The sequence below is a fragment of the Lithobates pipiens genome, unplaced genomic scaffold, assembly GCF_037356315.1.
Source record: "Lithobates pipiens isolate NorthernLeopardFrog02 unplaced genomic scaffold, aLitPip1_a1.2 Scaffold_8, whole genome shotgun sequence".
NCBI classification, from domain to species: Eukaryota; Metazoa; Chordata; class Amphibia; order Anura; family Ranidae; genus Lithobates; species Lithobates pipiens.
Window position 1 is genome coordinate 583,404,091 of NW_027507903.1, and position 17,084 is coordinate 583,421,174.

A 17,084-nucleotide genomic window follows, 5' to 3' on the forward strand; every position below is an offset into this window, starting at 1 on the left:
AGGCCGCGTACACACGCGCGGACTGTTCGCCCAACTTTGTCCGTCCAACAGTTTCAGCAAACAGTCCGCTCAAAATTAGCATGGACGGACATGCCCACACACGACGAACGAACAGTTTGCTGAAACCGTGCGCGATGACGTGAACAGCACGTACGACGGGACGAAAAATACGACGTCCTATACACTGCATTATAGCTTTCGGCGTGAAAATCCTTTCTGAGCATGCGCGCAACTTTGTTTGACGAACAAGCCTACACACGAGCGGGCTGTTCGCTGAAACAAGGTTTCAGCGGACAGTTTTTCGGAAATTCCGAAAAACCTTGTCCGTCCAACTGTCCGCTGAAACTGTCCGCTGAAAGCCCACACACGAGCGGACTGTCCGCCCAAACACTGTTCAGCGGACAAAGTTGGGCGAACAGTCCGCCCGTGTGTACGCGGCCTAAGACTGGGATACCATTAATATTCATGTGCGTGTAAAGGCAGGCGTCTCAATACTTTAGGTAATATAGTGTAGTCAATACATTTGTAATATGGATCAAAGTTGCCGACTCCATCTCTATGTTTATATAGGAGCCTATGAGCATAACTTATGTAAGTATGCATATGTGTGTGAATGTATTCCAATGGCAAAAATTAATTCTTATTCTGACCAGTAGAATGCATTTACGCAACATTTGCACAAACATACTGTATTTGCATAAATGCACATACATATGCAACAGTAGAGGCATTTTTCTGCCAAGCTTAGGCAGAAAAAATCCAGCATGTTTGGGGCATAAATTCATATGCCCATGTGTATAAAGCCTTAGCCCTTGTACACACGGTCGGACATTCCAACGGAAAATGTCCGATTGGACCGCGTTGTCGGATAATCCGACTATGTGTGGGCTCCATCGGACTGTTTCCGTTGGAATATCCGACGGACAAAGTTTTAGAGCTGGGCTATAAAACTTTCCGACAACATGATACGATCGGACTTTGTTTGATTGTGTGTAGAGAATTACGATTGGACAAAGTGCCACGCATGCTCAGATCAAATTCCTAGACCAAAGCTATTGGCTACTAGCCTGAACGTAGTCCTGTCATAACGAAATAACGTCATTACGTTACGTACGATCCGATTTTCCGACAACTTTGTCCGACCGTGTGTATGCAACACAAGTTTCGGACAAAATCTGTTGGACAAAATCTGACGGATTTTGTTGTCAGAATGTCCGACCGTGTGTACAAGGGCTTAGGGTGGCAAGGCTCACTCATTATACTGTATCTATAAAGCAGCAGTTTTGTCACACTAGAACGCGAAGTGTGTTGGAACTACACCTTCTCCTCAGCTTTATACCATAGGAGTAGATGTTCTATTATTCATGAGTGTGAACCACTGTGGTGTGCACAGGACACAGGACAGCACTGGATTTCTGGCAGGGTCAATGGGTATTTTTTTGCACTTGTCATGGATAAACATCAAAACACTTTCAATGATACAGGCATACCCCACTTTTAAGTACACAATGGGGTTTATTTACTAAAGCTGGAAAGTGCAAAATCAGGCTCCCTTCTGCATAGAAACCAATGAGCTTCCAGATTTTATTATCAAAGCTTAATTGAACAAGCTGGGGTTTGAAGCTCATTGGTTTCTATGCAGAAGTGAGCCTGATTTTGCACTTTCCAGCTTTAGTAAATAAACGCCATTATGTACTTAAAAGTGGGGTATGCCTGTATATTAAACAGACCAAAAGAGAGGAAATAAGAGAAATCCATTGCTAATGTTTACCTATACTCTTACAACTGTTGATAAGAGATAGTGCCTTGTTATCATAGACTTGTGAGAAGGAGCAGTAAGGTGTTCAGAACACCTTTGGGGTACAAGCTCCTGCTTTTGCATTTCTGAAAAAAGTTCCTGAGAAAAGATTTCTGAAACTGTATATGGTGGTGATATAATTCTATAGCATGTACAGAAAAGAACAAAATATTAGGTTTAATTAACCTTTTAAAAAAGGACAAAGAATCAGTGCTAAGTCATCAGCAGCATTAACCTCCCTGGTGGTATGATTCAGGCCGCGTACACACGCGGGGACTGTTCACCCAACTTTGTCCGCTGAACAGTGTTTCGGCGGACAGTCCGCTCGTGTGTGGGCTTTCAGCGGACAGTTTCAGCGGACAGTCTGCTGAACAAAGTTTTTCGGAAATTCCGAAAAACTGTCCGCTGAAACTCTGTTTCAGCGAACAGTCCCCTCGTGTGTAGTCTTGTTCGTCAAACTAAGTTCCGCGCATGCTTGCATTGCAGTGTATAGGACGTCGTATTTTTCGTCCCGTCGTACGTGCCGTTCACGTCATCGCGCACGGTTTCAGCGGACTGTTCGTTCGTCGTGTGTGGGCAAGTCCGTCCATGCTAATTTTGAGCGGACTGTCCGCTGAAACTGTTTGGCGGACAAAGTTGGGCGAACAGTCCCCGCGTGTGTACGCGGCCTTAGTCTGATTTTAGGTGCTGAAAGCGGTACAATTATTTTGCATGGAAATTTGGCGTTTTATATTGTAGTCCTGTAATTCTTAGGAATAACGCTCTTAAATCTGTTAAAACCAGAGTCTAGTAGACATTCCGGGTATGATAAAGTTTATAATATAATAAAGAATAATAAAAATTATTCAATAATGTAATCAAATCCTAAAACACTGAAAAAGGGACACTTTTTGGTTGCTATGGACAATCTCCAAATTTCAGGCAGAAAAAACAGTATTTATAATATAAAAGTGCATGCAGGGCACTGCACAGACCACTAGGGACAAAGGGGGTGTGTATTTTTTAATACAGTACTGTAATCTGTAAGATTACAGTGCTGTGTGTGTTTTGTGTCTTTTTACTTTTTTGAATTTGCCGCCGTTCTCCGCTCCCGTGGGGTGTAACGTCGCAGGGAACGCAGCTTGGCGGCATTCGGCACTGTGAATCGAGCGGAAGACAGCTCGCTCACACAGCGCGGAGGACATCACTGGATCCAGGGGACAAGGTAAGTAACTCTCCCTGTGTCCTCCCCTGCATCCAGCGATGCGATCCCGAGTCTGGCTCGGAGTTACCGCTCCTGTTAGTAAAATCCCAACCCGAGCCAGACTCGGGATTACCGCCAGGGAGGTTAAAGGAGAAGTCCAGCCTGAGCTCAATCGGCTAGGCTTCTCCCAAGGGTCACAGGAGTGCAATTCGTTTTGCACCCCTGTGACCCGTTTTCAGCAGAGAGCGGGCTGAAGTCCACTCTCTGCTGACGACACCAAGATCAGTCCAGGCTATCGCATTATCCCGACTTCAGAAGTCTAGATCCCCTAGGTGCCTGGACTTATGCCTGTTTCAGCCTCTCAGCATACCGGTGAGATGCTGAGATGGGCGCTCCCCGCCCCTCCACAGCTCAGCGATCCAATGAGCGTGGAGGAGAAGAGCAGCAGAGCTGCTGATTGACAGTCAGCAGCTCTCCTCTCAGTGATCTTTGAGAACCGAGACATCGGCTATGTTCGATCGCTCTGTCCTCAGTGAACAGACAACGGGGGATGCAGCATCGGGTCTGATGCTGCATCCACCCAGGTAAGTACGACAGGGGAAAGAAAACCCAAACCCATACTTCTCATTTAATGCTATAAGTCACCTAGCGTACTAGTGACACTCTGTGATAGCTTGGTAGCAGTAGTGCCACTTAAAGTTTAGGTCCGCCCACTGCTGCAAAAATTAAAAGCAAGCAGCAGCACATACTGCAGATGCTGACTTTTAATAATCCGACACTTACCTGTCCTGGAGTCCAGCGATGTCGGCACCGTAGCTGATGTTTCCAGTGGCTGGTCAGGTGCTGCCGCCGCCATTGCAGGTAAGGGGACCCGGCAGTGTAGTCTTTCTGCTTCATGACTGGGTCCCTACTGTGCATGCGTGAAGCATGCTGTGCTCTCTCACTGGCCCGGCTGAAAGGGAGGGAGGAGGAGGGGGCCCAAGCTTCTGACTTAATTCCCAGCTGCCCAGTCTCCCGGAAGTGGGGACAGGGCACCTGTAAAAAAACAGGTATCGGCTCTCCCTCCCTTCTGAAAGGTGACAATTTTGGCATAGGAGGGGAGGAGGAATCAGATAAGCAGAAGTTCCACTTTTGGGTGAAGCTCCACTTTAAGCCCTGTTGTTGGCTGACAACACGCAACATATTTGTGAACTGAGTGGTGTCAATCCTCCCAGTTTTCTTTTGCTAAAGTACTCCCACTCTCAGATCTCGACAACATAAAGGCTAATCATTCTGTAGTCAATTATTCGAAGCAGGAGGAGTTAAATAGGCTGTTTGAGGTAACACCGGAAGTTTGCACAGGCCACAGGACAATTTTGACAACTTCTACCTGTATTTTTTGGACTTATAAATAGATATGCTTTGAATGGTCTCTTTACCCACCAAAAGGGAGCAAATAAGAGAAGTTCATTATGAAGGTTTACATAAACATTAACCGGTTCACGCCAGCTTGATGTGGGAACCAGCACAATTAGAGTGCCGGTTCCCGCATCGCATGTCTCTTGCAGGCAGTTTAAACTGCCCTTTGCAAACCGCTGCTGGTATCAATAGAAGGTTAATGACACCCCCAGATCAGTTAGCAGATTGCAGTGCGAACTGTGAATTCGGACAGGAATCGGAATGCGGGGGGGGGGGGGGGGGCGACGACACCCATGCGATCCGATTCTGGTGCGGACAAATAAAAGGGTCCTGCACGAGTTTGGTCCGAATGCAATGTAGGGCTGAATTTGCATCGCACAGACATTGCATGTGATCTGCACAGCGTTGTGGTGCAAATCAAATGCGATGTCTGGCACTAAAGGATAAGTTCAGGGTGTAACATGTTACCATAGAGCACCTGCCCACACCCCCTGATCTCCCACTGTGACAGTGGGCGGGGATCTTCTCCCCTCACCCGCTGTCACAAATTAAAAAGGGTGCAGGCATTCAATGCTCCACCCACATGGTGTGTCATTCATTCACAGAGTTCTGTGAATGAGTGAACTACAACTAGCATCTGTCATTGTGGCAGACAACTGGTAGTTCTCAATGAACTTTGAGGGTCCCGATGAGTGCTCTTGTAGTTCATTGATCTTCCTGCTCTCCAGTAACTGCCCTTGGGGGGTACGGGCAGACAGCTATACTTAGAGTATGCAGCAGCCTGGCATAGCACCTGTGATCTCCAGGGAAAAAATAAAAAACAAATGAAAAACAATTAAAATGCTAATTTTTTTTTACCTGTAAGGTAAGGTGAACGGTTTCCATACGCTTCTTCACTTTATTTAGTTCTCAGGATTACAAAACATCATCCATGTTATAATGAAGACTGCTAATGGATGATTCTATGGGGAGGGTATTTATTTAGATAATGAGAACATAAAGCAGCTTCTTCTGTGGGTTCCACCAGCCATGTTGACAACCACATATTGAATGGATATCGGCTTTTTGGCTCCTCAGTAATTCTTGGGAAGGCTTGAAAGATTGTAAATCTGTAAACACCTTTTCTGGAAAATAGAGCTAGTATAGCTATTATGGTGGTGTAGCAATGAGAGAATGGTACTGGTAGCCGAATAGTACAAGTAGCAATCAGATATGGCCATGTGTGTCACAGTAGCACATGCCTGAGTGATGCCCAGGGGTCAATATAGCCCTTGCTGAGGTTTTTCTATTCAAAGAGAAAAATTGAATACCTTGCCCACTTTAAGGCTGAAGTGGATTAGAAAAGTACAAGGGGGTCCAGTTGTAGAAGCTGAAAGTCACTGGGGTGTTTTCCTAACAGTCATACACCGACCTGGAACAAATAGCAGGTCAGTAGAGGGGTCAGGTGTCCTAAGGGTACATTTGTTCCATATCAGTAACTCACTGAGCAGTTAATCCTGAGAATGAGGATGACAAATAGGATATTAGCAACTTCTTAAATGGTCATATTTCAATCACAACAGGCTTGCTTTAAGGGAAAAATGTGTGAGATGCAGGGAAACCAGGGGAAGGAACTTTCTGTATCTATTTTAAGCATCTTCATCTGGGTATTTCTAGAGCAGTCTAGGGCAGAGATCATCACACGTCTAGATCAAAGGTCAACTCATGTTCTGCCTGCTCAGGACCTCATGTCTGGCTCTGTGTAATTAAAGTGTTGCACAGACTACAAAAAAAGATTACACGTTGAAATAAAATGAAGCAATAAAGGAAGATGGTTGAGAAAGAATGGATGATGTGGTTGGAAGTTAGAGGGAAATAAGGAATATGTCCTTCCCCTCCTCTCCTTTGCCTGACTCCAAAGTTATTTCTGAAAAGTCTTATATCAGTGATTGCATGAAGTATAGAATGTTCATAAACTGGTGTACATATTTTTTTTATGAATGAGTGAATGTGTAATCTTTTAAGAAGGTTATCACATCAAATTATATTTAAAATGGGTAGGGTTTATGGGGAGCAATACTTTCTCTCCAATAGAACATTGTTTCCTAAACTTCAATTAGTCGTGTACCTCTGTCAAAACCTTTGCAGCATCTTAGGCCCCCTTCAAACAAATGGTGGCCATCTACACACAGATACCAACATCTTGTTACATAAATGTGAATAAGATGGGTAAAATATTGCTTCAGCTCCTGTTTTCCACCTGTAGAGAACTCCTTAGATGCGTTTTGCCCTTTTTAGGCTTAATCATAGAGGCCTCTATGATTAAATCCTAAAAAAGGCAAAACGCATCTGAGAAGTTCACTACAGATCAAGAACAGCAGCTGAAGCCATCTTTTACCCATCTCATTCACGTTAATGCAACAGGGAGTCGGTGTCTGTGTGCAGATGGCCACCATTTTGTTGAAGTTTGCTGGAGCAATACAAACTGATCCTGTCTGCCTTGCACCAGTCTATTCACATGCTGATCCAAATGACACAGGTTTGGGGTGCATTTGAGTGATACTATTTTCATTATCGTAGGTCACCTGGTTTAATAAAGAGAACTACACCCTCCAAACAATTTACACAGCAATTATCCTGTTGGCACCCTGTATACTCCAGAATGTCCATAGGACTACATACTGTCACTCAAAGCTCCTAATGGTATCTGCAATTAGTAGCTGTGTCTAGAGTAAGTAAACTGTAAAGCCAAAGGTTGGTGGACAACTGACTATTACACCTATATGAGCTTGTTGGACATCCTATTCCAAAACCATGGACATTTAAGAATAATACCAGGCATTGTATATTGGATCAATGTAACTATGTATAGAACATACCTGGCTGATGCCCATGGACGCTGGAAACCACTGAAATAGACACACCTACTTCAGTTTTCTCCACTTGCTTCCAAGTCCAGTGCTGAGCAGCGGGTCATTGTGAACACAGGAGGCTGAAACTTAGCATGGGCAAAGTTCAGGGAATGCTTTGCATCTTCTGAATGAATGCAAAGCTTAGTCTGATAGGAAGAGGTGGAGAACTTGACTTCACTGCCTGCCTTTCCACCTCATTCAATCAGGTCTGTATGTACAGTACATAGTTACATTGGTTCAAGCTGAGCCAATATAACTCTGTAAAAAATATACCATGCCTGGAATACATTTTTTAATGTGAACTTGTCCTCTCGATGCATATATAACAAGCTTTACTCTTCTGGGAAGAAATTCCCTCAAGATATTGAAGTGGAAATGTGCCCCTTTTCAGTGAACAAAGCATTTGTCAGGTACTGAGGTAGGATAAACACACTTGTCTAACAGTCAATGTTCCAATTTACCCCAAAGGTGTTCAATAGACTTGATGTCGAAGCTTTGTGCAGGCCACATGAGGTTCTGCAGTCCACAGTAAAATAATCAAACGTTCTTATGGGTACCAAAACTAAAAGTGAAAAACTCCTTATCTGCACATCACTACAAAAATCTGCATTTGAAAAGTGAAAACAGCCTCAGCCCAGGTTCCATCAAGGCCACCCCTTCCCTCCAAATGCGTTCACCCTGCTCATAGGGCTCCATCGGCGGAATAAAGATTCCATAAACAGAGGCTGTTTTCACTTTTCACACACAGGTTTTTTCTCTTTTAGTTTTGGTATCCACAGAGCTGGGGCGAGCTCCGTCCTCGCCTGCACTCCCAACAGTTTATCAGAAGAGAACTTGTTGGAGCTTCGAGCAGCACCCACAGTTCGGGATTAGTTCACCTTGTCTTTATGGAGCTGGCTTTGTACACTGGGACATTGTCATGCTGGAATAGAAAAGGCCTTCCCCAAACTGTTGGCAAATGGTTAAGGCACACCAATGTGTAGAATGCCTTTGCATGCTGTAATATTAACAATATCCTTACTGGAAATACCTGAAATCAATAATATAGAAGGGTGTCCACATATGCTTGCCCATACAGTGTATATCTTCCAATGCATTTCTTCTCAGATATTCTGAGCCCTGCAGTGTGCCACCCAAGGGATGGCAAATATTAATACACAACTTATGTCTTGGGAACCATACTTTAGTAGAAAATCACTAAAGTTCTACCTTTGCCTCCTTCTTCTTGAAATTGAAACTCCAAGTAGAGATAAAAAAAAAACATGAATTAAGGCATTTGTTACAAAATAATTAAATGTGCTTTTTAAATGTCTGAATTTGTCTTGATGTAAGCCTCCTGTAATACCCTGTTCAGCAGATTGGGGGGGGTGGGGCCAGAACTAGCAGCCAATCAGGCTTTACTTCATCAGACATGTGCTAAAATCCTGTTTTTCTCTTCTAATAAAAAAAAGATGCCAACGTGACATGTTTTCTACAGAGCCTTGTCTTCCACACCATCTGACCGATTGGTGCAACAGTAGAATAAATTGATCATTCAATAGTCCATTTGTTCCATCACAAGTCCTCGTGTACCTTTGGCCAGGTGCTGCCAGTCTTTCTTTCTCTTAAACATGTTCTATTTTTGTTATAATCTCCATTTAACAAAATCTAACTGTCTCTGATTCATGCATGTCTCTTTTCAGTCTCTTTTCCAAATCGGGCTGTCTCTCTTTTATTAATGCAAGATTTTTTTTTTCAGTTAATTTTCAAAACTTTCACTGAACTTTTACTTTCAGAGTCATACGACGACTACGACAAAGAGACATTCAAGGAGAGAGACGGCCAGGAGAGCTTATGCAAAAAAGATATTCCCACACAGACGAGAGAGACCAAGCAAGAGAATCCAGCTAAAATATAAATGTGGGAAATAATCCACGTAGCCTGAGAAACGTGTGCGGAAACAGAGGAAGATATCCAGAGAAACAACAAAGTTTTACAGACAGCCAGACCCAGAGTTTGTGAGGCATCCAGAGCAAGAGAGATTGACGGAAGAAAGATACATTCAGACAAAATGAAACAGTCGTAGACTGCAGCAAGAGAATCAGAAAACCCGAGAGACAACAAGGAAGTGTGACGGTGTCAGAGAGATGTACTCACCATACTGCCTGACTCAGGTACTATCTCGTAATTTCTGTCATTGTGTGTAGTGTCGGGGAGAATAACGGCAATTTTGTACATCTTTAACCAATTTTCAGAAATTCATTCTATCAAGCTCATCTGTTTTTTTCTGAATAAAGATGAAAAGTGCACAAACCCCTATCAAACATATTTAAAGTATATGTGTGGGCCCAATTTATTTATTTTTTATTCTTTTTTTTTTAGTTATGGATAGAGCAGGGTATAGTTAAAACCATAGGGAGATCTCCCTTCACTTCCCGTCCTGAGGATGCAACAGGAAGTGAGAGGAAAACCCTCCAAAGTTAAGATAAGTTCTCTCACTTCCTCACGTTCTATTGACATGTGTAACATTTTGAATTTCCCATCACTTTGACAATGGTCACCATTGTGACATGGTCACTATTATTATTATGACTTGATTCTTAACTCTATCCAAAAAAAAAAAAGTTTAGAGTATACATGCCCCTTCAGTCTCTAATTTCATTCTTTAAAGCCCAACTTTGGGATTAACAAAATAACTACCCTTGTAGTGGGGCCCCACAGTGCAAGGCTTAAATGCTGGTTGAAGCGGTTGGAAACGGTGGCTGGCAAGAGAAAAAAGAAACACCTGAAAGACAATGGCATAATGTGCTAGTATGCATTGAAAACTATCACATTATAAAATACCTACCTTAGAAAGAAGCCCTCCCGTGGCGCGCTGTCACAGTTAAGAGGGCTGACATCCTCCCCCGGTCTTTCTTCTGGTTTAGCGTGCTCCGGCTGTGTGATTGGCTGGGGCTGCGATGATGTCACACGGTTCCAGCAGGAAGCACTAAAGTTTCGGCAAAGTATGCCGGACCTTCAGAGCGCATGTGTCGGTGTTGTCACTGGCTGCATCCAGGGTAAATATCTCCTAAACGGTGCACATTTAGGAGATATTAATTTTACCTACAGGTAAGCCTTATTACAGGCTTACCTGTAGGTAAAAATCATAAAGTAGGCTTTACTACCACTTTAACTGTTGAGAAAGATGAATAAGCTGATAAGCTGTGGTCCCTAATACATTCCTCGCTCCGGCCGGGATCCTCCATCTGTGTGACTGGTTCCTCCTCTATAAGGTGTTCCAGCCCACAGTTGCATGATGATGTCTTCAAGTACAATGCAGTGGCCCTGCATTGTACTTGAAGACATCATCATGCATTGTACCCCTTCATTGTACTTGAGGATGGAGCAGAGGAGAGCACCGGAGCCTGACAGAATGAGGAGTTTTCTGTGCCCTTAGAGTTAACGGGTATTTAATGGGTATTTAACTCTTGAGGGGGGGTCAACTGAAAGAGTAGTTTTATTGTTGCTCATGGGATAGGGATTTAATATAGTGTTGACATTCTATTGTTCTTCAGAAAATAGTTTTACCTATATAAAATGACCTTACCGTGAAATGTCCCTGCATTGGTCATGTAAAGACACACTATAGTGACAGTTTAGCCAGAAGTCAATTGATCTATGAGTATGTAGAGCTTAACAAGCTGTACGTGAACCCTAGGCACATTCCTGCCTTTCAAATAAAATTCAAAATGGCGGTTTAAATTTATACTTAAAGAAAACCTGTAACAAGGTAAACAGAAAGGCTGCCATTGCTAAGTTCTGTGTTTGAAATTTCTATTTGCCTGACTGTAATGCTCATCCTCTGGTTTCAAGACTTTGAATCACTGGCAAGAAGCAAGCTTGCAGATAACAAGTTCTGACTCTTCTCTGACTCATAGGAACTTGTTCTTTGTAATGAAGCCAGAGGTTCAGTACACCAGCCAGGCAACTAAAAATTTCAGAAGGTTAGCACTGCCTTATTCACTCCTGACAGTTTTGTGATGAAGTCCAAGTTCAGTCTTGAATTTTGAATGTTAAAAAGTTCTTTCTACATACTTTGTTTCATAAAGTCATGATGTGGGGCATCCTCCTTGGGAGCCCAGGGCGACTTGATGACCAATCCTTGGAGGTGTGTCTTTGACACCCTGAACTCACAGGAGTGAAAGAGATTGAATGATGCTGCGATGACTGAAGTAGGACCATGGAGGTGGAGGCATGGGGTAGGGCTGAAGGGTGGGGAAGCTACTGCCACTGTTTGTTTTCATATACAGGATTAAAAAAATGCAAATGGGTTTTAACACATGATTTTTTTAGCTATTTAAAAAATACAAAGGGCTGTTTGGATATATATATTAGGGCATGCCTAATTAAGTGTATAAATAAAAAGGAGGAGTCAAAATGCGTATCCACAGAAGAGGGTATTTAGGCTGGGTATTTGGGCTAAATAATGGCTTTGCAAAAGGGAACATCATTAATTATATCTAAAGAAGTGCCCCAATTATGCAAGAAAACCTATACAATGATGTGAAAACCCGGCATAGGACCCCATTGCTGGAAAGCCACAATACTAACCAAGTAATTATCCCAGTTGGTGAACTTGGTGACCACATGTCAGGCCCTGAATCTAGCACAATGCTGAAATCTATGGACTTGACATATGAGAGAATGGATACAGTCCCATTCTTCTCTATAGCTCACAAAAAAACGAAAAAAAAAAAAAAATCTGAATTGCAAATGGCAGCTGAAGATAAAAGGCAAAGAATAAAATTTATAAAAAAGCTACAAAAAGACTGGCCTATGGTAGATATTATTTTAAGTTGGCCTTGCCACATTCCTGTTTACCTAGGCTAGCACTAAAGTTGGCTAAACACGGCTGTTGGGTGTAGATGCACATACAGTGCCCTTGCTGTGTCTACTTGCATTCCAACATAACGCAGTGTAAAGTAAACACTTTTTAGAGTGCTGATCTTAGTGATGCTTAATACAAATCTTCTGCGCTACGCCAAGAACGCGTACCAAGCTTGGCGTTTTGTTGCTCACATATACAAAACCTCTAATGTGAACCGGTCACCAGGATGTGATGTATAAAAGTCCATTAGTAGGCAAAACCAGACACCCTAAGGCATTGGTACGTAACACTTCTCTGGTGCAGCCTTGGACAATGCAGAATGCAAATGTCGACTTACCTCCAAGTTCAGATCCACCATGCAATTTATTGATAGGAGGTGGCAGATATTCACCTTAGTCAAAGACAACACTTGCATATGGCATACATCCAGGCATCAAGGACATTCAGGGCACTCCAAAGCACAATTCTGACAAGCAGAGGGTATGTGCCAGCACCTTATTGCTAGGCTAATCGGCTAACCATAGACATAGCATCGCTGTTTCAATAGAAGGGCAGTTTTATGCCAAAAGTTTCTTTATTGTACAAAATTCATTAATTTAAAAGATTATTTTCAAATGAACATCACTAAAAAAATAAAAATCAGTCTGCGGAGTTTACATTTTAAATTTTGTTTTCCATCATATCAACCATTTTTAGTGTGTTTTTCTTTCTAAGATTATATATTATATACTATACTATTATATACTATATATTATATTGTATTTTATATTTCCTGCACCCCAAAGCATAATTTTAATGATATCTGTATGACATGTGCAATTTGCAAGCACACTGTTTTATTCAACAAAGTTGATCGTTACTGTTTATGCAAAGTTCTTTGGAATAAAAGATTGGGGTGGTTCACAAGTCTGGCGAGCCCAGTCATGTCCAAGTAGCCTTAGTGTATACACTATATCCTAAAGGCAGGTTTTATTTAATACTTTTATTGTGACGATGACTGATTTACATCCATCATAAGCCATCACCTCCTGCTGCACTGTTTAAATATATGGCTACAATTAGGAGAAAAAAATATATGATGCTAATTTATAATCACATTAGAAATGATAAGTGTATGCAATTGCCAACTAAATATACACAGCAAAAAAAGAACAAAAAAACAAAACAAAAAAAAAGAAGCAAATGCTAGGTGAGCTTATAGGCTAGTGGATTTTTTTTTATGTTTATTTTCAAACCTATAAAAAATAGTAGTTGAATGTGTAAGCTGTAAACCTGTATATGTATGTACAGATGTACGTGTATTTGTAGTCAGAAAATTTGAAATTTGTTTAAAAAGTAACACGTGAGAATGAACTGCAATTGAAGAATTCAGTTTTCTGCTACCCTTGCCAGATGAGATGAACTATAACTAGATTTCCGTAGAGTGATAAACGAAGGTTTGGCCTTTGCAAATTCTGCAAATTTTTTATTAATGATTGACTTTTGGTCAGAGTTTGAGAGTACGGGAGATTTTGCTTCCTTTGAAATGCCGATAGAGGATAGGTTTTAGCCAGAAATTATCCAGGAAAAAGTGTTGTGGAAAAAACACAAACCTATGGAATGTATGTGTGTCTACTGTATATATATATATATATTTTATTTTTTATTTTTTTTAAGTGACATTGAGCTTTAATATTACTTTTCTTTCCACATGTTGCCAATCCATTTTACAAATATAGGTAGTGAGTGCAGCTCTGAATGTACATACAGGCGAAAGACACAAATCTGTTGAACTCAAAATGCACTTAAAGGACCTGATACAGTAACTGTGATTTAAAATCTGCAGACTCAGCTCTGCTTAACAAGAAAAAAGGTTATGGGGCATATTTTGTTTTTCTTTAAATCATCATTGTATAGAATTAAAAAAAAATCTAAATAAAAGCAACGTAGCAATGCAATTTCAAGAAGTGCCTTATAGACATTTTTCAGAAGCTGATAGATGCTTAGTCTTTTAGAGTGCATAATCCAAATTTAGACATTGAACTGTACATATGTGTATTTTATATCTGCACAGATTAATTGAAAGATGGACAACTGAATAAAAAAATAGGTAGATGGATAGATAAATCAGGCATGCTATACAAATGTAAAATTTGTTTTAGTATTATGTTTCCTTTGTACTATTTGTTTTTTTTTAATATGTTATCTATTCTATTCTACTATGTTGTCATCATTTGTACTACATGCATAAATTATGATTGCATAATATATATACTCTGTCTGCTTTCAGACGATCCTTAAAAAATGATCTTTTTAGGGAAGTCTATACCACCTCTACCTAAACCCTGGCATTTTAATTTGTCCATTAAAGCAGGCCATAGACGATTCAAAACCTAAAGAAAATTTGTGTTGACTGTCAGGTCATTCATTTTTCACATCATTAGTGTGCCAGCCGTGACAAGTGATTTTTGTGCCACAATCAAAATCATCTGATCCAACATGCTGGATTTAAAAAAAGAAAAAAAAAACAAATGATGGCACAATCGTTTAGGTCATCTTTGTTTTTCGATCCACAGAATATTCGCTTTCAACTCGTCTATGGCTGCGTTAATTCATCCTCCACAATTATTACCTTTAGATTTTAACCTCTCACAAGCAGGGCCCTCTGAACCCTTCTGTATTGTTTAATATTGCAACCGTACCAGCTCCATACATTTTTTAGTGCGCAAACTGTTGGTGCTATACAAATTCCTAATAAATAATAATAATAATATACTACCTATTTTAGCATAGTGTATAGAACTCAGATTGCTATATATATATATATATATATATATATATATATATATATATATATATGTGTGTGTGTGTGTGTACTTATTAGGTAAACACATTTTTTTTTCAACAAACCTTATATACAGAAATAACTGATACAACTGCTGTATAGAAATAGCAACCAATGTTAATGCAGCTGCCATTTTCCCAGCACAGGTTAAAAAATGCAAAGCTGATCTTAAATGTTAATACATTTGTCTGAAGGTATAAGGGCTGTCAATTCGCAAATTATACACCCATAAAAGTGTGCCATTTGGACCCGCCATGCTTTAAGAGGCTTGGAAGACAGCAGCATTTTTCACCTTAATTTACCTTTCTTGATTGCAGCCTCGCTTCCTATTGCAAAAACTCTACATGACTATCACAGTATGGTTGGAACGTGCACAGTGCTAAGCATGCTTTCTGTGCCTATACGACCATGCTCAGACCCGGTGATTGGCCACCTGGGCACTGAACACTGCTTGATAAAGGGCAGAAGGAAAGTTATGTCTCTCTCCATACCTGGAAGTACTGGAATCTTTGAGGTGGCTGTAGCAGGGATCAGAGTAGTGGATGTAGGTGGGAAACAAAAGGGGTATTTGGGTTTTTTGATCAAGGGTGTCATTTAAGGGATAACCACAACCTATAAAATTGTGGTAAATACATTTAAAGTTTTAAATGTCCTACGGTAAGCATAAAAAAAATACTTGCAGGAGGAATGCTGATAAAGAACCAGCCAGCCTGCAGCATTTAGAGTCCTTAGTAGCCATACTGAAGTTCCTGACTCCCACGGCCTTTGGCATGCAGTTCAGAGGGTAGCGGGGTCTGGGTTGTGCTATACATTTTTTACTATGAGACAACACCATAGTTCCAAAAATTATTATATGGGTAAAGTGATCCTATAGGGGGTTTTATAAACAGGCATCAAAAAACGTTCTGAAATGTCCAACTTAAATATGTGTAAAATCGAATGACGCTACACACAAAATCACTAAAATCCTAGGATTTGCTTATGATGAAATGAGTACAGGCAGTGGGAGAAAAGATCCTATGGTCCAGTTAATATACACTGAATAACAAGCCAAATAAAGGAGCCTTCAGACACGCTTATAGATGTATTCAGTTACCCCTTAAAACCCTCAAAATGTACTAAATGAAATTACTCTTTTACTTTTTTTTCGGGCACTACAGGTGAGACCTCCTAGAATAGTCTGACATGTGCTCTGCCTTCAGTCAGGTAGATTAAGCAGAATGCTGTCTTTTGTGCCTTTCCACTAAGATTGAAATGTCTCAGTGATCATCGTTATCTTTCACACATACCAGTGAATCACCATTGTAGGCCCTATGAAAAGCAAAAGATATCAACATTTTAGCCATCTATGAGGACCTTAGTTGACTTCTTTTACTTTAGAACAGATTAAGGTTAGGGCAAGGTAAGGGGCAATTTTAGGCTACTGATAACAAAACAAATGGTCCCTGGTTTGTAATGCATCACTCTAAAGCTACGCATGCATTGGCATTGTAAAAAAAAGTGGTTTATTATTGTTATCACCATTCAAAGTAAGAGACATTTCCATGGACAAATAAGTCTAAAAGTGTCCTTGTAAATGGCAGTCAGATGATTGGTAAACAGGTATTATGCATTTTGATTGTTGTGAGTAGGGTACAGGATCTACGTAAAATACAATGAACTATGGGCATTCTGGTGACCCCTACATTGGTGGTCAATGGAAAGAATGCTCCACACAGGCAGCTAAAAAGATCATTGATGTCCTCCTATTGGCTCTTCTAATGGGTGTTGGCATAAAAACTATGAGGGCACCATCAATCAGCTATAGACCAAGGATCATTTAACAACCTCTGGAGGAATCCTGGTTGAGAATGGCTTATCTAATGCATTACAAAACTTCAGTATCACAATAGACACCTAGAGCATGGACACACAAAAAGAATATAACTAATGCTATTCCTTATTTACCAGCCAATGTTATATATAGAATAAAGCAGTGTTTCACTTACCTATAAAGCCCCTTTTACCATCTCAACTGCTGACATTTCCTACATACAGACTTCCAAATGTATACCCTCACTTTACTGAAGTCACAGCGATACAAGACGCATTCAGACTGATTTTTAATTCTGCAGTTTTCATTAAAATAATATCTATTGATT

The 17,084-nt window shown here is 40.8% G+C and overlaps 1 protein-coding gene across 7 annotated transcripts in view; it reads left to right on the plus strand.

Annotated features, from left to right (window-relative positions):
* The window catches only part of NFIX (nuclear factor I X), a 285,613-nt gene that overhangs the window by 27,347 nt on the left and 241,182 nt on the right, over positions 1-17,084 (plus strand). For all 7 annotated transcript variants that reach the window (XM_077470319.1, XM_077470323.1, XM_077470324.1 and 4 more), the window contains exon 2: positions 9,046-9,423. In XM_077470319.1, the coding sequence (XP_077326445.1) occupies positions 9,397-9,423 (27 nt within the window). In that variant the 5' untranslated portion in view covers positions 9,046-9,396. The remainder of the gene's footprint in view (positions 1-9,045; positions 9,424-17,084) is intronic.